The sequence below is a fragment of the Pomacea canaliculata genome, linkage group LG5 (assembly GCF_003073045.1).
Source record: "Pomacea canaliculata isolate SZHN2017 linkage group LG5, ASM307304v1, whole genome shotgun sequence".
Classification (NCBI taxonomy): Eukaryota; Metazoa; Mollusca; class Gastropoda; order Architaenioglossa; family Ampullariidae; genus Pomacea; species Pomacea canaliculata.
Window position 1 is genome coordinate 14,341,188 of NC_037594.1, and position 24,859 is coordinate 14,366,046.

General features: G+C 40.2%; 1 protein-coding gene across 6 annotated transcripts in view; it reads left to right on the forward strand.

Annotated features, from left to right (window-relative positions):
- Positions 1-24,859, forward strand: part of LOC112563614 (corticotropin-releasing factor receptor 1-like) — a 106,942-nt gene that overhangs the window by 44,344 nt on the left and 37,739 nt on the right. For 5 of the 6 annotated variants that reach the window (XM_025237751.1, XM_025237752.1, XM_025237750.1 and 2 more), the window contains exon 2: positions 501-760. In XM_025237751.1, coding sequence (XP_025093536.1) covers positions 676-760 — 85 coding nt within the window. In that variant the 5' untranslated portion in view covers positions 501-675. Of the gene's footprint in view, positions 1-500; positions 761-20,990; positions 21,383-24,859 lie in introns of those variants that run through there. The other variant, XM_025237746.1, reaches the window with a different exon arrangement.

Below are 24,859 nucleotides of genomic sequence, written 5' to 3' on the forward strand. Positions count from 1 at the left end.
GGCGCCAGGGGAGGCAACTCGGTAACTTATAGCCACAAGGGGATCGTGTCACACCTCAGATTAATTGTAGGTTGTCTTGCTGTCAGAGGAGAAAACTTAAGCTTTCTGCACTAAACGGCGATGACCTTTGGCCTGTAACCCTCCTCCAATAACATTCCAAAGTCTTCACTAAGTCTAGATGAAAGGAACTCATTTGTATCTCGTCAGTATGTAAATGAAGCAAACTCTGGTTTTTTCATCTAATGTCAGCTGTTCTGTCCTAATGAGTTCGATTTCGTCGAAGCTTACTTCCCTTTCACTGGACACTCTCTTCTTTTCAACTTAAAATGTTTGCCGTGGGATTAACTAAGCTGCAATCTTTAATGACACCAGTTATTAATCAAACTCTAAGACCCCTAATGCCTTGTCTTTGGCAGACCGCGTTTAAAACTTCCGACTAGAGATACAACCGAATGTGTCTTATACACCACGAATAATTTTTAAAAATTTGTTTTTTCCAGAGCGCTGAGAGGTTACTCACGTGTGCTGCTTCTGTGGCTCAGAAAAAGTTGACTTCAAGAGTTGTAAGGATGTCGCCGCAGTTGTGTGTGGAGATTCCTGTATTCTGGGACTCAACCTCCAGAGCTATGTGAGCAGAATTTTGATGACGGTTTGTGCAAACCAAATCTGACCAAGATGAACGTATCACAAATGAGACCTCGACACCTGATCCTCAAGAGGAAGTGCGACCAGCACGCGAGGCTGAACAACTTCACAGCAGGTAAGACGGTAAACTGCTGTCTGTCTGTTTACAGGTGTCTTCTCATAGATGGATAAGTCGTAGAGACAAAAAAAATAAAAAATAGACCTGTAACAGCTCAGTTTAGTGTTGGTTTACCGAGACTTAGTACACTGTACTGTATACTGTAACCGTCACTGTAAGAGGCTTCTTCATAGTTGTAGTCGTTTATTTAATTAGCCGACTTTTCTGTAATGACATTACTTTTCTGATACTCATTGCTTTATTACTAATGACTTTGACCAGTAAGAGTAGAGGCCTACTAGGTGTAAAGCTGTAAACACTTTTTATTCCTAATAAACCCCATTGGAAAGCTGTAAACACATCAGATGATAATCATATGAATCAAATACAAAGATGTATCACCAGCATGGCGTCATGTTCTACTGAAACTCCTCTATACCATATCTACCTTTCTCTTCAGAAAACTTATGCCAGTAGAAAATTGAGGCAGAAGAAAAAATGGTTGGATATTTTCACCCCTTTTTGTGAACTTGGCAGTGACGGTAACAGCGATGAAGATGATGCTGTTAATATTAAAGTGCGGGAATGGGGTGGATTGGGAGGATTAGGTAACCGTGACCCTGATTACCTTCCTTCGGGCAAAGACTTTCTATAATAAGATCACCCTGTTTATGGAATTCCGTAAGCACGAGATCAGAGTTCAGTCCCATTGCTCCTCCATGCTACTTTTTTCAATCTCGAGGCTAAGAGAAAGCCTGGTGGCGGTTTTTGCAGTGCAATTAACTGCACAAATGCCCTCCAGAAAGAAACCTGCAAAGAACTATCATTTTTCAGATTTTTTCCTGACGAGGAAAGGTGAGTAATATTGTATTTATAGATTTCAACAATGCAATATTTTAATTTATTCGATGTGTGCAAACCTGACCATAAACGTGGATGAGACGATAGGTTGAAAACTCTTAAGATGGTATCGAAAATAATAGTACAATTAAAATATACAGTATTCTTTTTGTGTTCTTTGTTTGTGTTCAGATATATTAGTAGATATTTATACTCTTAATGACTGAAGTCCTTCAAGACATCTTTGATCATTTTGTACGTGCATGGGATTTTTATGTGTAGTATTTATCTAATTTCACATTGCATGAAATTTGTCCTTGCTATTTGACTGATATATTCACACTTCAGCAGTGTGTTTATTTCCTCAGCTTTCAATCTTGTTTTTTGTGTAGGTATTACAGTACACAAATATAAAAATATTAAGCTAACAAGAACAAATGTAAAAAAACGCCAAAGCAAAGTTAATTTTTTAAAGTGTGACTAAGTTATTTCCTTAGGTAAACCAGGAGAAAAGATGTAGAAAAGTATCAAACAAGAAATGTACATACCGAAAAAACAACACAAATTGTATGATAATTAATATATACTCTTGCATGAAACAGTGTGAGCTGTGAAGACCACTAGTAGTAAAAGTGCGACTCGAGCATGGAGGAGCTAAGGGAGATGACTGCTTGCATTAACTTAGTATTTAATGAAGGAAATCGCTCGAGCAAACGATCTTTATGAAATATCTTTGCTCATGTCAGCTACACTGCACCATAATAAATACACCAGTTATCTACTTTGTTGTCGTCACCTGCTCAGGTACACTGATCAGTAAAAGAGAACTCTTTAAACTATTTTCTGGACATTATATAAGCAACATTAAAGAATTGATAGCGTTTACATTCAGTGGTTGAGAACAAACTAACAAATAGATGTCTTAAAGTTTAAAAGCAGGAAGATAGGAAGTGATACAGAAGGATATTCAGTGCCTGGCTCAAACCATTCGCCTCTCATTGGCCCTCTCGCCGGTAATGGCCGTCCACCAACCTTTTGATAGTCCATAAAAATGCGAGAAAGCCGGGTGAGAGGTTGACGCGGGCCTTAATGGCGGGAAGGTGAGGTTCAGACTGAACACATAATTGTGTCACGCTGCCACTAAAATTAGCGACAACCCACGCGCACGCACGCGCGTCACGCACACACACGCACGCCAGCAAGCAGAGATGAGGAGGAAGGGTGGCGATGGAGGACGAGAAAACCTCGACTTTTAAACTTTTATCTGAAAATGTGTGCGTGACTTCACGCGCGTGATTTTTGTGGGCTTTTTTTTTCGGAGAGTCAATAAAGTCCGAAATTTGAGAACGCGTCCATGAACAGGTACACCAGTCAGTTTCTGACACACTGGGATGAACTGACCGTAGCAGTACACTCTAAAAGATCAAGTGCTCCATTCTTGCACACTTGTTTCTGATTCATTTTAAGGTTTGGAGTGTTGAAATGTGTCCTAACATGGAAACATAGTATACCAAATTTCCTTGTCTTGAATGCCTGAAAGACTAAGAAATGATGTTTGACTTTCTGACTAACAATCCTGATGCAGTACTATCGATGATGATGTCATCGAAATAGTCGACTCATAAATAACGAGGGGCTATTTTCGATAACAAGCTTAAATGGGATGTCAACACTGACATGATCCTCCGGAAGAGCTGCATTGCCTCCTACGGAAACTCCGATCTTTCTCTGTCAGCTCTGTCATTCTTACTCAGTTCTATCAGTCCTTCATTGAAAGTCTCATCACTTTTTCTTTCATCTCTTGATTCCAGAACCTCTCGATAGCGAGTAGGAACAGTATTGTCTCCCTTGTTAATATGTGTTCCAAGGACCAGCAAATCCTTGGGAAGGTATCCCGCATCAAATCTTTTTCTGATCATGTGCTGGCATGTGAATTTTCTCTCTTGCGGTCTGGCTGTAGGTGCTCAATGTCTTTATGCAGAACCAATCGTCACCGCAACACATTTATGCCACGTGCCATTCACTTGTTATACTCTACTGGCCGCCATCTTGTACTAGTCTGAGATGACTTAAGGTCACCAACTGTTACTGAGTGTGTGTTTGTGTGTGTTTGTGTGTGAGAGAGAAATTATTTCAGCATGAATATTATGTTTTATCCGTCTATTGCTAGCATGCTAGCATGGTTTTAAGTCTAAGCTGACCATAACACTTGAGGATAAAGTAACCAAAACACATGTCAGCTTCCTAACCTGCAAAAGGAACAAACTTAACTGTGGCTTGTAGAAGAATTGTAAACATTTCCTCATGGGAGGAAAAGCTTTTTGGATATTTTAACACTATGGAGATTAACTGTCAGCAAGATCCTATTTCCCTTTTCATTTTTTTTTTTTTGAATTCTTTTTTTTTTCTCTTTCCATTTGCTCGTGTTTTGAGTGGGAGGTTGAAAACAATAGAAAGAGGAAGAGGCTAGTAAGCGAAGGGGGTTAGAAGGTGAGACAGTCGAGAAAGCCCATGAGAGTGACTCACTTCGCTGTTTTTTCTCCTCACTTTCTTTTTGTCCATATCATGAGTTGGACGCTGAAAAGAGCAGAGAGGGAAAGAGTGTGGGGAGAACAGAAGGTAACGCACACGAGGAAGCCTGTAAAGGTAGCTCCATTTCAGCTTAAGAAGCTCGCTCATGCGAAGGTATAAAATCGCTGTTTTCTTTTCCTCTCGTCGTTAGAACATTTTACTGCATGTTCTTTTATGTCCCACAAAGAATGTTTGATATTAACAAAGATTATTTCCAATTACGCCGTCAGTGAATCTTGCTTATGCAGTCACGCATGTCTTCATCCGGCAGGTGCCCTACAGGAAAACCCTATCAACCAATCACCGCTGTTTTCAACATCGTGGACAGTTTTTTCCACTACGTTGAACATGCTTGCCGGGATTAGCAACCATCTGAAAACTGTTGTGGGCAAGGATAATGGAAATTCAAACCTTAGCGTGCGCAGCGCAGACACCAATATCATATGCGCCTTACCTCTACTAAGTTTTTAAAAACAACTTGGGGAAACCAGTTGAATCTTCCCCTCCCATTTGCTCTCTCTCTCTCGCAAGACTCGACACGAGTTTCTGTCAGAAGCTCATTATTTCCTGGGTCTGGCGGAGGAAGTAGGTTTGGCCAGGGTCTAGCACAGATGTCGTGACCACGTTTCCTCACCTTTGAACCCGATAGGCTGACAAGCTATTTCGTCAAGATCGAAATTTCGTGCCAGGATTTTAGTAAAATGACCTAAGTTCAATCAGCTGGATCCTAATATCTTGGGTATGAAAGTCTGGGAAAAAAGTAAGCATCACAGTGACAAGCAATAGTTGAATGGCTTGGAGAAAATAGAGCGGGAGATGGGTGTTGCAGCATCAGGCATCGATTCTAAAACACTCGGTGGAGAGGGTCTTACAAGTGTTCAGATTACCCTACTGCAGGACGTACGTAGGTTAATAAATATCACAGAACTGTCGCACAATGACAGTTCTAGAACAAGCAAAATATATGTGCCTTGCAATTTTTTGAATACTCCTTTAAATGTCACCGTGATGTGTTTGCCAAATAGTCACTTGGAGGAGTTTGTTTAGTCTAAAAATAGCAGCAAATTTATTAAAATTTTGATTCCCTCCCCCACCCACTCACATACAATCACCCACACACATACGCAGAGAGTAAATAGCAGCCCTGTAAACAGATTCTCTGAGGAAGGTGTCGACTATAATAGGGCCTGATAAATATTCTCTCCGTCAGTGCACGAAGGTAGAAAAGCCAGACACAGACCCTGCTTCGTGTTGAGCAGTCTAAGTGCTCTTCACTTCTGTCGTTTGACTTTGTTTCTACTGCCCACTATCTAATATTCGACAATACCAGCATCTGTGAAAGAGAATGTTTTTTCTTAAACTTATCTGATTCATATCGCTGTGTCAATAAAGTTGTAATCGTGTGGCTTGGAATAGGCGCTGTCAGAAAAAATCTGTAACACCTGAAATTCCGATTTGTGCGCGGTACTAGGAAAAGTGCTAAATGCTGATTGAACTTTGCAATTGGAAACCAAACCAATCTAAACAAATGCCCACGCTGGATTTGACCTTCTAGTTTTTTCGTGCTTCTATAAGAACTAATCGTTCGGAGTTTTCTTTTTTGATTGTTTAAAAAATGTGAATGACAGAAGTTTGAAAACAAACGGAGACATCAAAGTTCAAGGGTGTCACGAAGGGCGAGCGTGACCTTTAGCCCATCGTACCGGCATGAAGATGTGATTAGAACAATAAACAGGAGCACGAAACAAAACTTCGGTTATCTAGTTTAGAATGTAAATGTAAATGAAGTTCACCGATCCTGTTATACTTACATTAAAGATGTCGCGTTTAACCTGGAAATGTGGCTTTAAGTGTCTGTTAAGCACATCACACCGGCTCTAATATATAATATTAGTAAAAAGTGGGAATATTTATAGTAACTCAGGCAGAGGCAAGCTTACTATGCTGTCAGATCACGAAATAGAAAGATGCAGAACGAAGTACAATGTGGAGACGCTTCTTTCCGGCAGCAAAGGGCGATAATTGCAGATTAACGATAACGACTCCAGAGGTTTAGTGACCGCAGGAGAATATTTAAAATATATTAAGAAATTTTGAAAATGTTAGGAAGGGTTATCATTTGAAACTGCAAGAAGGTGATCACCGCTTCATTTCATGCACTGCGACTCAAGTCGCTGCCATGGTGAGAGATGCAGGGCGGAGTGGAATCTGCCAAACAGTTCGCACTTCAAAATAACATTAAACACAAATCAGCAGAAGAGGGGAGAAAAATCAGCAGAAGCACATGTCAACATAAAGGTCCAATGCTTTTATTCAAATCAAAGCATGACCACAACACAGCAACAGAATGAAGGAGAGACGATACCCTCAGCCTGTTAGGCGAAGGGACAGAACTCCGTATATTAAATAAAGCGTTCGAGAGTTAGTTTGCGCACGCGTTTGTGTGTGTGTGTGTGACCTTTCCGTTAATTAGTGCGGTGAATAATCTTTTCGTTGCTCCATCCTTTTAATGTCCCCACCCGTCAGCCATAAGTCAGAAGCCGCCATCAGTTACCACCCCACCCGTGTACTTGGCGCTCAATCGATCTCCTCTAGAGGCCTGGCAAGTGCATTAATATTCAGCACGAGCGCCCCATAAGCAGCCCCCCCGCAGCTTCCACAGAGTTGATGCATATTCCTATCGGGCCACCTTGCCAAACGACGAAAATTTAAAAAACAATTAACAGGAGAAATTTCTCGTGAAATATTGTGGTTTCGGTTTCTTTTTAAAGTTCACTATGTTTTAACCCAATCTGTTGTTCCATTTTGCGGGTCTTTACGACCTGTGCCATCCCGTGAAATCAGAACGACTAAAATGTTGTCATTAACGGAACCGGAAATGCCTTTTTTTATTTCGAATCTCCGCTTCGGAAGAGAACTTTTTATTTCGCCACGAGACAAACTTCGCAACTATTTTGAATGCACAGTTTGCAAATATCTTGTAGAAAGGTGCTAGAACGCTGGAGTATGGTGTATGAGAGAATAAGTAAATTAAATTAATTTTAGCCAAGACTGCTTGCTGAAGACTTATAGCTGATCCTTCTGACTGCAGCGCGTGCTTAAGAGAAAGAAATTTGTCATTCGTGTCGTGACCTGAAATATCTAGCGAGAGAGGAGACCGAGCATCCATACCCCACAAAACACTCTTCTTCTTCTCTCTTCTTCTCATCCCTCCTTGTCAATTTATATTAATCTAATATAGTTGTTTATAGAAATGGTGGTCATTTGGCCAAGAGAGAGTGATAAATAGTTTTTAGTTTTTGAGATCCTTAATGCATACAGATATCTTGGAATAACCTGCAGTTTGTGATGTGTTAACAATTTCTAGAAATATGGGTACTTGTTTTTAATGAGGACATTTCTACTTTATTTTACTTCTTCTCTCAACATATTCTGTGTAATTAAAAAGCTTTTTTTATATGTCAGTGTATATTTCAGTCTGCAGAAATTTAAACATGTCTTAAAGTGAGTTTTTAAGTACAGGTGGTAATATCATAAATACCATGTAACGCTTAAACAAAGTATTGCTTGTTATTGCTAAAGAGTAGATAACTTCGTCATATTTCCCATGGTTTCTCTTCCTTTGTCTTAAATCCCTTCTGTTTGTACCTGCGTCTTTCTGTCTATGCATATCTGTCTGGCTGGCTGCCACTCTGGCTGGCTCGCTAACTAAATGGTTTCCTGCCTGCCTCAAAGGCAAGTCAGTGCTACATCACAACCCTGAATTATAATGTTGGTAACAATGAACATCCATTAGCGTTTCTCTTACCTCATCCCACGTGTTTCCGGGTCGTGTCAGAGGCTTAGCACTGGCTGCTGTTGATGCTGTCTGCTAAAAGCGAATTATTTGCATCCAGCATCGATCTTTGACACTCCTTCCAGTGACAACGTAGAACCCGAAATGCGTTAAATTAAAGAAGAGGTTTGTAATAAATTTTTAGAAAACACTTTGCCTCTTATCTCTATTTTTTGAGGGCGCATTTCTACACAATGCCGCTAACAGCAAACGTGAATGTGTAATGGCCTTTGAAAAAAAAAAAAAAAAAAACAAGTTTTGTTTGAAGGGAGGGAATTTCTTCCTTAAGCTGAAATAAGTTTCAGGAGTTATTGCCCTTAGACGACTCAAAGAAATATGCATTGATGGCCGCCTTTTGCTCAACAAATACAACCCAGGCACACTCACGGTCTCAAATACCAATCACACGCTCACACACACACAACAATCACACAGACACACACAATGACACCACTACTCGTGCCACGGCGGAGTTTAGGGAAGCAACTGAGGCAAAGAAGCTATTTCTCAGGCGGGTTGCTGTGTCCTGGACATGTCTATACCTGACCCTATAGGGCTTGCCACAAAAAAGGCATGATCAAACCGTAGCGGGGGTCGATTGTGTCTATATGGGGTACATCACAGCAAATAGTTCTTGTAGAAGCCTGCACTACCCGGTCCACTCGGACTTTCTGTTTCTGGGTGGCGCTGCCTCACCAAAGGGTGATTAAGAATGTCAGTACGTTCCTAACCCTAGTGCCATGCACTTTCTTAATAACTTTACCTACATGAGCTTTGCAGGTAAGTTGATCATCGACAATTATAATAATAATAATGTTTTATAGTGCTAATAATACTAGTGCTTTATCACAGGCTCACTGCGCTTTGCAAAGAAGAGAAATTCAAGACTAGGTAAATAGTAACTTAAATAGCCATTATAAAATAAAAAGTAATCATAAATAAATGCAGCTGTGTGAAACATGAGTGCACGAGTCTGGCGATAGGTCTCGGCATTATTTAGTGCTTTCATATCGAGCTGCACTGAATTGCACTCTTGGATAAATAAAGTCTCGTCTTAAGTTATTTGTGTAACACTGAAAGCAGTCTACCGGCTTATGTTGCAACTGTTGCCAATTCAAAGTGGGATGTAAGTGACTTGTTCTTAAAATAAATTGTTTTCGTTGCAGTAAATGAATTTCAAACACCGCATGCTTGTTAACGATATTATGCTCTCTCTCTTCATAGCAATAGAAACAGTCATCACTTTATATCACCAACATACAAAACAAAACATTGAATGAATATTATTCTGGTAATTGTCTTTTATTCTATTATTTTATTTAGGCCTACCAAGTCCCTTTTCCAACCAGTATGACACAATACTATTGTCAATAAAGCGCAAAAGACTGTATAATGAGCAAATTATGTTCTATGTTTTGCATTTGACATCTGGAAATATCTTCGTGGGGCACTTGGCGCTGCAGTGATCTCCTGTCAGACATCTGGAGTGTGTGTGTGGTGAATAAACTTTGTAAGCAGGAGGATCACAATTGGCTTTATTGTCAGATTTGTTTCAGAGTGGTAGAGGGAACCAATACTTGCATTTTGCTTCTTCCAGAGCATTGGACAAGAGGTCAGGATTCAAAAAGCGAAACAGTCAACCACATATTCGTATACGATAAAACTGTATATCGTATGCATGCATCTTGAAAGTAAAAGCACAAGAATATCACTGTTGATAATCAAAAGGCACTATGTATTTACTCAAATTCGCAAAATAGCATCAAATCTGAACTATTTTTTTTTATTGGACCGTTGAATCAGTGGGGACTTTGGACTCTGGAATACCAAACCTTCGGAAAATAAAGCTTTTAACTCTTTCCAAATTTATTCTTACCGAGGCTATTTTTCTTCTGTTTCAAATTGCAGGGGGCAGCATGTGCACTTTTCTTTTATTAAAATCTGCAATCCATAATTATATTTGATAAAAAATTAACTTGAGAAACTTGCGTCAACAATAATTATGTCACCCAGTAACAAGTTGGAGAACAAAAAATGTATTTTTAATTTGTTTGTCTGATACTCTGCCACCAAATGCAAATTTGGACTTGGAATGAACTTGGCCATATGGCTTCTGTGCTTCAAGTTCGAAGCAGTCAACAATCACAGCAACCTTATCATGGAAGTTTTCTCTGAAGCACGTTGAAACAGACAATTTACAATTGCAAAAAACAAATTTTAATTTTCTTGAAGACAATCTGGGAGAAACAAAACTGTTCCACAAGCATGTCAAGACTCAAACACTTTTAGACGGTATGCTGTAACCTGAAGTGTTAGTTCCACCTGATCTTTACCAGACACAATGAAACTGTTGCTCGTTGGACAAAGCATGGGCTAGAGCCATGACAGCAATTCTAAAGACAAGTTTTGCTATTAACACAGACGAACACATGATTAAATGAAACTCTAGATTCATCTTCAGCATGCATTTGTTTTTGACTAAGGGAAATATGTCTGTTTCTGTGTTTAGAAAGTGGCTTCATCATGCGGCATGATTCTTTTCAAATGTCATGTTTGTCTTAGCATGAATAATCCATGATGCTGTGTTTGCTGTCTAGATTTATATCTTTTTTGCAGTTAACGTGTCATTTTCACACCGACTTCTTGGTTTGTTGCATTTCTGCTTGACTTTTCATTTCTTGATGGCAGCACGGAGATTAATGACATATATACTTTTTTGCGAAATAAAAGTCTCAGGTGCCTCTCTCAGGATTGAGCACGTTCTCTATCGGTCATATCCCAGATAACAAGAAAAGGAAGCAAGAAATGGATGTACTGCAAATTTACACAGGCTGCTTTACTGGAACTAAGAACACAAAGTCTCATGAATTACATCTTTGGGGCGCTGATTAGTGACGAAAAGCAGCAAAGACATCAATAAACCAGACACATGTCTGAAACATATGACTATAGCTGACACAAAATATAGGATGCCACGAATCTAGAGTGTATCTGTCTCCACAGCCATGCCTGATGAAAGTAAGTTCATTGTCATTCGTTTCTAACATTGTCACTAACCAACACTGCAGAAGCCTTTTTTGCTCAGTGTATGGCATAGAGAACAATGTATCAGGCCTCAGTACCATTGCAAAGCGTTTGATTGCTTACTGTAAACAAAGTGCTTCGATCAAACTCATGTTTTCTCCCATTGATCTTCCTTTGTGACTCCTCTCTGTACACACCTGCCTTCCACAGACGATGTCGGTCTTCTGAAAGCATTCAGTTTCTTGGTCCTCAGTCTGGAGCGTCCTCTGGAAAGACGCATATGAAGGAACATTTCGTTTACAACAAGATTCTTTTCATTCTAGTAATGATCCATCATTGACCACCAAAGATGTTCAACTATCGCAGGATGGTCGCTCAAGCCATGTGCAAGAAACAGAGGATGTCACTTGAAAACGACAAATTTGTCTGAGAGCTTGCTTGCGTATGCACACACACATACACACAAACACACATACAACCCACAGTAGGTGCTTATCTGCGACAGAAAATCACCGTAAATCGCTGTCATTATCTCGCAGTAAATCTTAATGAAAGTTAGGGAAGCAGAAAATATGCTGTTTTCGTCTGGTGTCTGGAGAGAGGAATGGTCGTATCGACCAAATATATCGTTGGTCGACACCTTACAGTGATCACTAATCACACCACAGAGACAGTCCAGAAGAGTGAAAGACGACAAAAAAATGTGTTAGGGATGGGAGTGCAGAGTAGATAACTAAGTATAAGTGAAAGCTGTAACTGAGCTTTAATTTCAGCAGTCATCAAAAGTGGAAAAAATTTCTGAAGAAATACTTTCGGCACCCCACCTATAGGATTATTGTGCACACGTACATGCATGCAAACACACAAACCAAACATCTGCTATCTTTCTCAGGTCATTGACCAAAGACTGTGGTGAATACAGCAATGCAGCTGTGTTCGTCCATTTCTCCATACGTGGAAACACCCTCTACTTCCCCAGACACGCATGAATTAAGATCTGTATTAATCAATCCCTATGTTACCCAGTCTAGGACAGAATACTCAGTGTCCCTACTAGGCAAGAGAAATGGCCTGGTGACAAGGCTGGTGTTATTGCCCACAGACCGGCTGTATTGAAACAGAAAACCGTCCGGAAAATTGCGTCCCGTACGCTTGTAGCTCGTGCAATTTCGTTCACTTAAAAGAGTGTGGCTGTGATGGATTACCTTGTTACAACTTACTAATGCAGCAATTTGTCTACGTGGTAAACCTCCTCTACATCGAGTCTCATTTTCTTAGTATTTAGACATCAATTGATAATTTGTTAAAAATCCTTCTATACAGCCTGCTGGGGACGAGACATGTCATCGCATGAATGTTTGTCACCCAGAGGGTTTATTTTTTAAGACATCGTTCTTTCTTGTTTGTTTTCCCCAATAGCCTGGTTGTAAAGGCAGTAAGCAAATCGACAATATTAGATTTATTCACATCATTGTTTTCCAAATAATCCTCATAAACCCTTTTTGAATGTGTGCCTCCCTTTCCAATTTCGTCTGCGCCTCCCCGTCTGTCTCCCTCTCTAGTTTCATCTCCTTACTCTCCTCCTCCTCGACATTTTGTAAATGATTTTATGTATTGAGGGTCCTCCAGCACCAAGAGGAAATAGACTTCTCATTAACACTTCCTTCAGTGGAGACTGGTCCTCGCCGTAAGACATCGCTTAGAGAAATCCATGACAAAATGGTTCTTGGCGCCAAAAGGATGGCAAGAACGCCCGAGGCTGCAGCTAAATACTTTCCTGTTTGCATTTATTGGATCGTAAAACGCTGATTAAGGTTGGATCCGCGGCTGTTTCTATGCCGGGTAGCGTGCGCACGATAGCACAGCCGGCGGTTCCGTCTAATTGACATCGCCAGCAGCGCCCGGCCAGCTTCACGCAAAACAAGGAAGACAACTCACAAACAGTTAGCAGATTTGCTTCCGGTCTGAAGACGCCATAGCTCCGCGTGACAAGAAATTTACACCGGAAAATTAAAACCCAAAATTACTTCGGCGTGGAATATGTGACCTCTGGCAAAAATTAGTTACTGGTTGATAGGGACTTCATGGATATAGATCGCAGACTGACTGCGCCTTAATGACAGTGCCAGCAGCGGCCTCCGCGCCATTTTTTTCTCCTTTTCATGCTTCCATTGTTTCCCGCCATTCGTGCGCAGGAGCTTCCAGAAATGGCACATAAAATGTCTGAAGTTTTCACTAACAGCTAGCTTTTCTGGCTGAAAAGTTATTCTGTCTGATTTTCTTTCTTCAACTCATTTCCACATAACCTTTTCGTTTGAATTGCGTGTGCCTGTGGACGCATGCGCACCTGTATAAAAGAAAACAGAAAAAAACGCTGTCATTAAAAAAAATGAAATCATAAAAGAGCTCTTCATGTAACTTCGGTTGTAGAAATGTATTAATCACAGCAAATGTCCTCCTTTAAAAAAAAATGCACTTTAAAGAGGATTTATTGTTGAAGTAGCTCTTTTACATTTTGCATACCACTTATTTTTACAGAAACTACTAATTGTTTGTCAGTTTAAAAATGTCAGCGATTGTGTAAGCTATTCTTTGACATTAATCTCTACCTAACTCAAGAGTGCATAAAAAAATTAAAATTATATAAGACAATATATTTTGTAAGCTAGAGAGATAACAGTAAAAAGACTTATTGAAGCTAATATCAGACCACTGTCATCTGATCTTCCTGAAAGCCGTTTAAGCTTCTCAAGTAACAAGATAATGTGTCTGTTAACCTCCTGATGTACAATGACACGTAAAGTCCCCAAAATGTGCTCAACATGTATCGTGTTTCTCAGTACTCGGTGTACACAACCAATGATCTGGATTGAGATGGTTTCATTCAGTCTTTGAGAACTCCATTTGCTAGTAAGGAATATTGCTTTTGACAACTTTGTGAACATTACTAAATGAACTTTGGTGAGCAGTTGTGATACTGTCTTAACAGTCGGGTTGTTGTTTTTTTTTAACAGCTGAAGGTTAATATTGGCATGGTCAGCAAAATCTACAATTTTCGTAAGCCATTGTGCGCTAAAGCAAGAAAATAACCAGGAAATTGTACGTGTAAATTCATTCGGAAATATTCACTTTCTTTGTTTCCTCTCTGTGCTTTTGTCGTTTGTTTTCCAATCTTTTTATTGACACATCTACAAATAGACTAAAAGTTTGTGTTCAGCTAAAGAATCGTCTAGACAGCTTAATGTAGGCCTCATTTGCGTTGCTATTGCATGATTCTTCTATCATTCTCAACACGAACAATATAAGAATAAAAGAAGTGGTTTGGAAATAAATACAGAAATAGTAAAACAGAAAGAAAGAAAAAGGAGAAGAAAGACAAAAACACCTCACTAGGTGGAAAGTGCGGGGTATTTGCAAGACCGGCACATAGTTTTGATATGCGTTGTATGAGGACTTCATCCTTCTTCAGGAATCTGACACGTTTCAGGTATTTGTGTTATGTGATCTGATCACATAACACCTCTGTTCTGAAGAACTGCATGCTTTTTTGTCTCTTTTATCTTTTGTTCACGTCTTCATATGTTGCTTATATTTTAGGCATGTAAAGTTGAGTGCAGAATGATATTTCACTATTCTACGCATTTGAGGAGTTTTTTAGTTTAAAGCGCAAGTGAGACCATCCAGACAAATATACAAGCTATGATAATTTAGTTTCCATCTTACAAAATGATTGCTTGAAACTCAAAGGTTAATCAGTACGTTGCCTTTTTCAATTACACAGGCGCGTTCGATCAAATGTAATTACTGTAAAATCTGAAACCCTAGCACTGTAGTCATTTATTCGTCTTCCACACAAGTTTCTCTCGTTGTCTGAGCGTCTGGCCTCAGCCCCTGCAGCTGTCCACCTCGCAGTATTTGATAGCGCACCCGCACTTCACTTTTAATTCATTTATTAAACCCTATCCTACATCAGTGGAACAAAATAATCAAATAAGGCTTGACATCTTGTGACAAGTACAACTAGGTCGTCGGAAGATGGGTCGAGGAGGAAAAACACTGTGTCCTCCGGGCTATGCGCTGCAGTTCCAGCGATACCAGGACATGGAATAGAGAAAAGATGAAAATGCGGTAATCACTGGAGAAATCTATGAACAAATTATGGATATGTGCCAGTGTATAGTTTCACACATAGAATATCAGGAAGATCAGAGAGCTAAGCCGAGGTGGCGCAAAATGTGTAGCGGAAGCCATTCTATTATTAGAAACAGACGCGACGTAGGAGGCCATGACATAATGTAGACAATTTTAGTCGGCACGCAGTGACAGTATCTATATCAGTGTTAGAAGCCGATAGCTTAGAATATCTTTGACCTGGATGTATATTACTCTATGTATATATTAGGAAGCTTGAGGGCGGTTTTTTATTGATTAAGTATGATATTTCCCGCTGATAATAAGCAAGACTTGGATTTTGGGAGTTGAGGGACACATGACTAGCCCAAATACTTGTGGCATACTTCATAATCTTCTCCAAAGTTAGTGAGTGTGTTTTAATCTTGCTAAAAGCAGAGTTCCTACCCAGTCCTACCTATGTCGTGACCGTTATCTATATTGGCTAAACTTAAATCCCGCCTGAGCTTCTTCAGCAAGAAACATTGTAACGAGAAGCAGACATTTTGTGGGACACAGCTACTACGATGCTGACTATGTGACAAAATATCATTATACTGACTTGTTGACACAGCTATTATTCTGGTGAATATGTGATGACGGGTAGCATTCAGTTAGAACCTGCTCATCAGCAGAATACAAATCACTGATCATGACAAAATAAGACTAAACATAGAAATGAAAACGAAACTTTGATGACTATGTCATATAGACAACTCAATTTTACCTTGGTAGCTATTTTGGGTGGTATTGCTCCCTAGAGCTTAAACCTAATTGTTGTGATTAATGCTGCCAAACGTTTTGGGGATGGTTTCTTGTTTTTTGGTTGTTAAATACAAATTTATAAATTTATTTATCATCATATTCCATCTGAATTGTGTCCTTTGGGAAAAACCTTTTCTGTCCCTGGTGTTGCCGAAGCAACTGCTTTGTTGCCGTCGCGGCTTGCGCTAATAAAAGATTTTGCCAAAAGCCTTGTTGGATGAAAATCAGTTTGTTGCTGGCGCTGTCGTTCGTCGTTTGTCTCCCCGCTCCGCTCTCATCTCCAACAGATGGCGCCCCGCTCTTGTCGCCAGCCTTAAATGGAAAAGTAAGTCAAATCGAAAGTTGGGCTAAAGGGTAGATGCTCACGTTCCGAATAAATAATGTCCGATCAGACATTTTGAGTTGCAAAATGAAAGTTGACTCACATCGTATGTTCAAAATACAGTATCAGGCCAAATCATGGTTTGCCATGTTTGCGGATTCTTTTAAGAAAAAAAAAAGAGATTGACGAAGGCGGACAGCTGGACAAGAAAATATTTAGCGATGCTGGTTTAGTGCCAAATACTGTTTTTGTTTGTGTCCAAGAAAATGTAGACAGAGTACACGCAATCGAAACCGGTGAACTTTCATTCCGTGTTGCAATGGCACTATTCTATTTTTGATACATAAACCACACTGGTTCCACAACTTCTTCCAGCAGCAACATAGCAACCATGTGACTGTTTGTAGCAATATCCTCTGTCACACCAGTTCGATTCAATTCTCATAGCTGTTCAGCATTGGGCTTTAATTCGAAATTTCACTGCACTAGCTCTATGATTTTATCCCATTGTACTATTTGACTTGCTTTTCCCTTTAAAGCATGTGGGCAGGACGCAAGGAGCGCTTACCGCCTAGAAACATCGAGAGAAAGCAAGTGAAAGCCGAGCCTGCTCCAAGCTAAGGATGTTAAAGCCTCTAAAAGCTTCTTTACACATTGGAAGTCAACATGCCAACACTCAGTTGCTGGCTGTTCAATGTTTTGCCTTTGAGTTTTGGGTCTTTTCACTCGAGATAATACTTGGTATATCTTAGCCAAGGAGATGTCTAATTTATTTTATTTGTAACATTGTTTGTTCCATTTTATTTACGACTTTATTTGGTGCATTTTTTTAAAAAGCGCTGTTTAGTGTGTTGAAATTGAGATGCTTGATTGTTTCGTTTTAATAAATTTGAGACGATGTTATGCACATCTGAAGAAATATCAGTTGCATTCCTCATTTCTACTGCAACTCTTTTGCGCTTGTATCCCTTGAAGAAAAAGAAAATTAACGATATTGAAAAAAATATTTACGGCTTAAGGATGTTAGGGTAATCGATAGATAATCGTTGATTTTATCTTGAAATGTTAACTCGCAGTTGCCTAGTAACGAGTCTCTGTTGGATTTATAAGGCAGACATGTTCACATGCTTCATAATGTTTTGTAATTGTCCGCACGTGGAGGAAGACGTGGGTGTACTTGCATTGAAAGACTAAACCGCTTCAGCGTTTCGGAGACAGATTGAACTGTTTCATATTATACTTTTTTATACTTTATCCGACGAAGGAACACAGCATACGTTTTCCTCAGGGATGCACTGCGTCCAGAACACCAGTGGTTGCCAGTGCTTGAAGCCTCCGTGGTTGGCAAGTGTCTTGTGAGGACACAGCCAGAGAAACTAAATATCCAGTTTGCAGGGCTCAGGCGCGTCGAATCCTCATATACTTGTACATTATTACTTCAGGCCTGCCGGTCCGTTGATAGGAAAGCATGATGAGATCCTCAACCTCCGTCGTTCCTTTCCTCCCCCCCCCCTCCTTTCTCTCTTTCTCTCTTTCTCTCTTTTCTATCTCTCTTCATCGATGTTTTTCTGTCGTCTTAGATTTCCTTTTTATGGCTTCTCGTCCGCCTACTTTCCCACTTTACTCGTCTCCTTTTTCTGACTCCTGTGACTTATTCTTGTCTAAGATTTCTGCTTGCAGTTTGCAACATGGCGTGCAACTTTGATGGGGAAGCAAAACTATCAGCTGTGTTACACTGGAATATTTCTTGTTTCACACTGAACCCTGAACCATCAAAAAATTGTTTGATGAGTTTGCTGAAATCGTTAAAAATGTGAAGGAAACCTATGCTTTCGTGGAAGGCAATTGCAAGTGTATCCTTTTCTATCCATGTTTTCTTCGCCTCATTTCAGCAGATTTCACTGAGAACCCCTGCTGTCTAAAATTCGACCGCTTTTCTGAAAATTACTCCATCTAATTAATATTTACAGAACTTTTGTTTTTTAGTCTTTTTTAATCTTTACTGATATGCTTGTTGACGTTGAAACTCCTCGAGTTACCGGGGAAAATATTGAAAAGTTTACCTATTATTGCACCTGGCTGTGCGCAGTGCAAATAAGGAATATTACCCTGGCTTGTCGTGTATTTGATTCTAATTATTTATTTTCAGACTACAGTGATTACTAAGCCTGACTTTTTGCTATGGCTACACATCACAGTAATCGCAGGTAGTGTCACGATCTCGGAAAATGTGGCAGGTTTGGCTTGGCTTCTCTTTTATCAGTCCTTCCTTTTGTTTTCTCCATGTTTCACTGCAGCCTACTATGAGATAATGAGGAGTGACAAACACGGCTTACACTCTATTATCACCTACCGACTATGCATGCAACCTTTCGGCTCGAACTAATGTTGGGATAGTATAACATAACATACAGACTCTCTAATATTTACTATTATTTTCTAGAAAGTTCTGAGCGAAGTGTATTTTGTCAAACGTAAGGTTCGGCATTTTTTTATTTATTTATTTTTATTTATTTAAATTGTTATTATTTTTTTTGTTGGTGCGCAAAAGGAACGAAATTATTTTGGCTGCCAGTAGAAGTTAATGAAGAACAGTAGAGAGCGAGGCCATGGACCTAACTGAAGGGTGCTGCCCAACATCTGGTCCGCTGGCGAGGTGTTGTTGCCACCCTATGCTCCCCAAGGAGTAACAAGGAGTAAACTAAGCCAGTAAGCTACTGTGGCTTTAAGTTACTGTCAGTATAAATTACTGTGGTAGTAAGTGTAAATTACTGAGGGTACTAATGTAAATCAATAATGATTTATGAGTCAATAAGACTGAGGGGAAAGCTGGTGATGGTGAGTGGGAATAATGACTGGTGAAGGTGGCTGGTGAAAGAAGATGTGATGGTGAAACGCCTTCATCTGATACTGCGAGTATAGTTGAGATGATAATGCCCTCTGCTTCGGCATCGAACATCTGACACTGTTAATCTTATGTCACATGCCAAACTGGAGACTGAAGGTAGATGCTGGCTTTTCGTGAGAAGCTTTCCATTTTGTTGAGGTAGAATATCCCACAGGAAGCTTTCAGAATGGTGTGTGTGTGTGTTTTGTAAGTGGGTGTTTCTGTCTCTCTTAGTATGGATTTAAAAATAGAGAAACTAACAAGTAAACAGACGGATGTACAAGTCTGAGGTTAATTCAACCACAACAGAGGGGTAGAGGAAAAGGATGCAGGGTGGATGGGCATGGTGAGAATTAAGCTTTCGTCTGCCACCAGTCCATAGCAAAGGATGGAGTGCACAGTACAGCACTCCTGCTGGTCTCTGATTTATTGGGTGATGTCGTGTCCACTGAGGATTACACCGGCGTCTGCAGTAAGTAAGCGGCAGCCATGACAGGAAAGCGGGAGAGCGTTATTTTTGCTTTGACACACAGACACACCACTGGCCTATGTCCACAACCCACAAGGGCAGAGGAAAAAGTCATGGAGGGTTGGTTTTTTTCCTTTAAAATATATGTTTCACATTTATCAATCTAAATATTTGCTTTTTTTTTTTGGGGGGGGGGGGAAGGGCGAGACAAAGGGACCAGAATAGGGTCCAGAAAAGAAAGGGTTGTAGGGGAGTGAGCTGTTAGCGCCCTCACTTATCTCGGTGTCAGTTTTTGTGACTCTACGTGGTCAGATACCATCTCTACAGCTGGGTCAACTTGGTATCCAACTGGTTACTATTCATGCAAGAGAAAAGAGCCTTCAAAAATACCGTACACTGAAAAGCAAAGGTTCCCGCCAGATTGCGTATTTATTTTCATTTACAAAAAAATTTGTTTTTTATGTCTTCTGTATAACCCTAACCCTTCTCCTCTCTCTAGCTTCCACGTACATTTAACACCAGAATTTTGTTCTAAGCGAAAAATGTTTGGCTTACTAAACTATAAAAAACTACCAAACTATACAAAAGGTAACATAGACAGATCTTTTATTTACAAACGGGGGAAAATCCAATCTTTTGCACTCATTTTGCAGACAATGACCAACAGAACTTTTCCAGTTTGTAAGTACTAGTAGCAGGTGTCTTTTTAGGATGAAGGCAATAATTCTGGACGCCATATTACATTTAAAGTCGTCTTTAAAAGAGACCGGAAGACCATTCGACAAAACTTTGTACAGTCAATAAAAACTGGGAACTCTGGCGGATGGGTGGGATACACTTGAAAGGTCAGCCACGTACTGTAGAAGATTCACAGGACGTAACTAGAAGTTGGTACTATGGGTAGTAGTAAGGGAGTGGTCCTGCCAAAGAATTCATCACTACAGCTCTTGACATCCGGTCAGTATCCGACCAAGCTTCATATCTAACCTGTATTTCTCTCTCACTATCTCCGTTTGTACGGGAATCTGACACCGATTTTCCTTTTCCCAAAAGGTCGTTGAACTTCCATAGTTATCAATGACATGTTTTTAAATTGTTCCAATACAGACGACAGTAAGAGATATCTCATTTCTACTGTGTTGGCTGACAGTAAAACAAACTCCTTTGTGCCTTATAAGTGGAAGCTTCATGCGTCGTATCAACAGCTACTGCTGTCCTTCATCTCTCTGTCCGAGAAGAGCTTAAGGCTTGCAGGTGACTTCCACCACGACAGGAATCACGAATCGTTTATTTTCCATTAATATATGTGCATAGGTTAGTTCCAAGGCTGTATAAAGCTGCTTGAGCTCGCCTAGGAGGCTCTCACTGCGCGAGGAGACACGTGACATTCCACGGGCGGTAACCGTCGGCACACAAACCTCAGTCGTCTCCGCTTGCCTGCTTCTGCCGCTTGATCAAGCCTGGCCACAGCTGCGCTGGCTGCAATCGGCGCTCACTAGGATTTTATTAGTAAACACACAGCCCAGCGACAGCAGTTCTTACCCCTTGATTTCCCTTCTCCCACCCAGCCTCCCTTCCACTCTCTCTAACCTGATTCTCATTTTGTCCCTGGCCTGACTCCTCAAATATCACCTACAGGACTGCAAAAAGAGTCTGTACGGCGGCCATGGACACACAAGAAGAGGAAACTTTTGATTTTTTTGACACACACCTGGCGAGACAACTCTGCGAAGACCCGGAGTTGTTTAGCGTGAGAGGTGAGCTGTACTGTCTACTCGATACACCTTCCCCTTGTATCTGTGTGTATGTGTGTATGTGTGTGTGTAGATGGTTAATTAATGTAGGTTTCGCTTGCCGAAGCATATTCTTCTTACAATATATTCCATGTGACTGGGAAGGACAAGAGGGAGATTCCACGGATGTATTCTGATATTTTTATACTATTTCAGCTGTGTGTTGACAGCAGCAGAGTTTCATGTCCAGTGATTATTTTTGTGAAATAACAGCATTCGAGATTTTGTGGGATTATGTCAGATTTTATGTTCAGGGTTTGTAACTTTTATGGATGGTAGAGCATGGAATGTCGATTGCAACTATCTTAAAGTTACTCAGAATACAAAATATCAATAACAAACTTGTATTATAATTACATAAACACACACCTAGATAGACACAAACAAATCCACAGAGTAAAGACATGGTAAAGACATGAAGGTCTACAAGTGAGCAAATAGTTGTTTACTTTTTATGTATTATTCACATCGTCTTGCATTATTATGAATTCGGCGATGTAATCTATTTATCCGCCAGGTATTATTTTCTAAAGCCAATGCAGACTGGGAATTTTAAGATACTTGTTTATGCTCCGAAATTCTGTTGCTTCTGGTCATTTCATGCGTCGTGAACTTCCGGTGATCAAGATTATGTTTTAAAAGGCAATTGTCAAAGGCTTGCTGTTAAAGGGAAACGCGCTGCGTATACAATACAAACTGATGTTTATTTTACCTGTCGGCCAAAGACTGAAAAATATCCGCTTTGTTCATACCTGCCGAGTGAGCTGTTGGTGGTGAGGACTTTGACAATATCACATTTAGTCTGAGATTATCGCAATATTTCGCAATCTTATATATCCAGTAAGTTGTGTATAAAAAATACTATTCCTTGCATTATATTTCTTTTCTATTATTCATATATTATAAATGTCAGCACCGCTTTAAAAATACAGTTTTGCACAATTCTATTTGTTTATAGATACCCTTACCCACCCATCCACTCAACCCATATCGCTTTAATCTAGTCCGAAAAATCTATTCCAGAAGGTGGAAGTTTCCAGCCGTCTGTCACCAGAATCCTGTGTCTGAGACCGTAAATTACTGAGCCATAAAAGCACCGGCCTGGTTTTAGCCCCTTCGTAAACAGCGGAGTTGGGTTAATTAAACAGGGGAGATAACTCTACGGCTCTTGTGTTGTTTGCCTCGCTGCGCGCGGCTTTTGTAACTTTGTTGTGAATAAAGTGCTCCATTGTCTGAGCAGCTCAGCTGCTTGTACTGCGGCTTCCCATTACAGAACCTTTACTTCAGAGCATTTACTTCTCCGTTTTCTCTCGCACTTAATGTATGTCGCTTCTGTGAACTGTAAATTTTTACCGTTTCAGCACTGTTTGAACTCGGTCTTATCACAGACAGGAAATGAATTTTGCTGAAAACAAGACAGGGTCTAGCATCATCATCATCATCATCTATAGTGGACAACTAAACACCAATCAAAGCAGTCAAAATACGCAAAAATTAATTCTCCCAGGGCAAGAGAAGATACTATGTCCTCACATCGACGGAGACAAGCAGACACTGAGGTTCATGGTTGTCCATCTTTGGCGTACAAACAGCTCAATAGTATAGATGGTCCATCGGTACAGAACATTACACAAGAGATGACAGTGTTACATCCTACTCTGTCCACACTTGTAGACCTAGAATCTTAAAAGGTAGAGAATGTAGTGAGCAAGCAGCAGGTCGGCAGATAAGACCATATTAAAACTGAAGACGGAAGAGATATGGTTGTAGAGAAAAGCTGGTGCAAATTTAAAAACAAACTTGATATGAAGGAGGCGGCGAAACGGAAACTCAGGTGACATTACAATCGACAAAAAGTCACGGGGAGCGTTAGAGCAGTTGATGATGTCTTAAAATACACCTTTCTGAACCGTTTTACTCATTCTTAAAACACTTTGACCTCAGGTCTTCCGACTAGTTAACAATGGCACACTATAAAACATTAAACACACCAAGCCACTTAAATGTGTGATCAAGAAACACACAATAAATATACAAGAGACAAAAAAGTTGAGTATAAAATCATTTGACTAGTTAAAATACTTTATAAACATAATTATGTATTAAAAAATTGCTGCATCGTTTTACGGTTTAATCTCTCATCCTCTCCCTGTGTGATGAAACCACTACATATTTTTGTCTAGTGGGATTGGAAAGGGTCGTTGAAGTATCCAATCAGATCAGTTCTGTTCTTTATACCCCTGTCTCATCCTGTCTGGCTTATCCGTTTCGTCCTCTTTTTTCTTTCCGTCAGCATCTGGATATCTACACCAATGCCAGCACCAGACCCACATGAATCCGAGCGTTAAATCCCTTTTCCCGCTGCCTTACTAGTCTCTAACGCCTTCCTCCAGCCTGTTGCCATAAAGGAGTTGAATAAGGACAAAGGTGTTAAAATAAAAGTTTCACTCTTGGTGGATTTTATTATTGTTCTTAGTCTAGACATTTCTGACATGCATATTTAAAGAAAGCTCTGACCAGTACCACTCTCCTACCACAGCACTACCTTCTGGCTGGATGTCTGTGTTAAAAGCAATCGCTCAGCTCTTCAGGATGTGCGTCCAAATCAGCGGTTGGTTGTCAGTAGTCCGCCAGACCCAACTTTGTCTCACAATGACAAATGACCGAGGCTTGCTACGGTGCTTTTCTGGCGCCGTCTAGCGGTATAGGGCAAGTCTCTTTAGGCTCTCGCTTTTTCTCTAAATTAGTTTTTCTTATCGTCGCTGGCCATACCGTTCTTTCTTATCCATCCTGTTTATGTCCCTTGTTTAATTAATCAGCGCGTCTCCTTTTGTTGTCTGCGGATGACGATGGTCTGGAAGTAGCCACATGATGTCCAAAGAGTCATTTGACTGTTTTTCTTGCCGTGCTCTTCATCCAGCCTTCTTTCATGTAGTCTTTGGTACTTCGTGCTTCCATAAACGCTGTTAGGAAATGGATGAATCTCTTTTCTGAGGAGATGAAATTCTATCCTGGCTGCGTCCTCATTTTGTCAGAGTTAGGGATTTATGCTCCTGCGCCAATGGTTACCATGCTGAGACACGAACTCTCGGGGTACAACAACACTGATAGTAAAATTGCAAGAGATAGCATGGGATAGCAAGAGATAGCATGGGCTGTGTGGTGTGTGGTAAATGAAAGACTCAAATAGAGGCAAGTCAGGCGAAGACGGTGGTGATTGAGATAAACAGAGCTTTAAACAAAATGTAAAAGAACACTGATAGCAATAGGTAAAGGTGAAGAACCCTTTTCTGTACTCTGATAATGTTCTTCTGTAGACTAAATGGAAAGTATTATAAATAGCCGTTTCTTTATCCAAACATCTTTATACTTCAAGTATAATTCTAGTTGACAACTTTTGGATGTCACCACCTGTTTTAAGACAATGCTTTCATGGCCTAG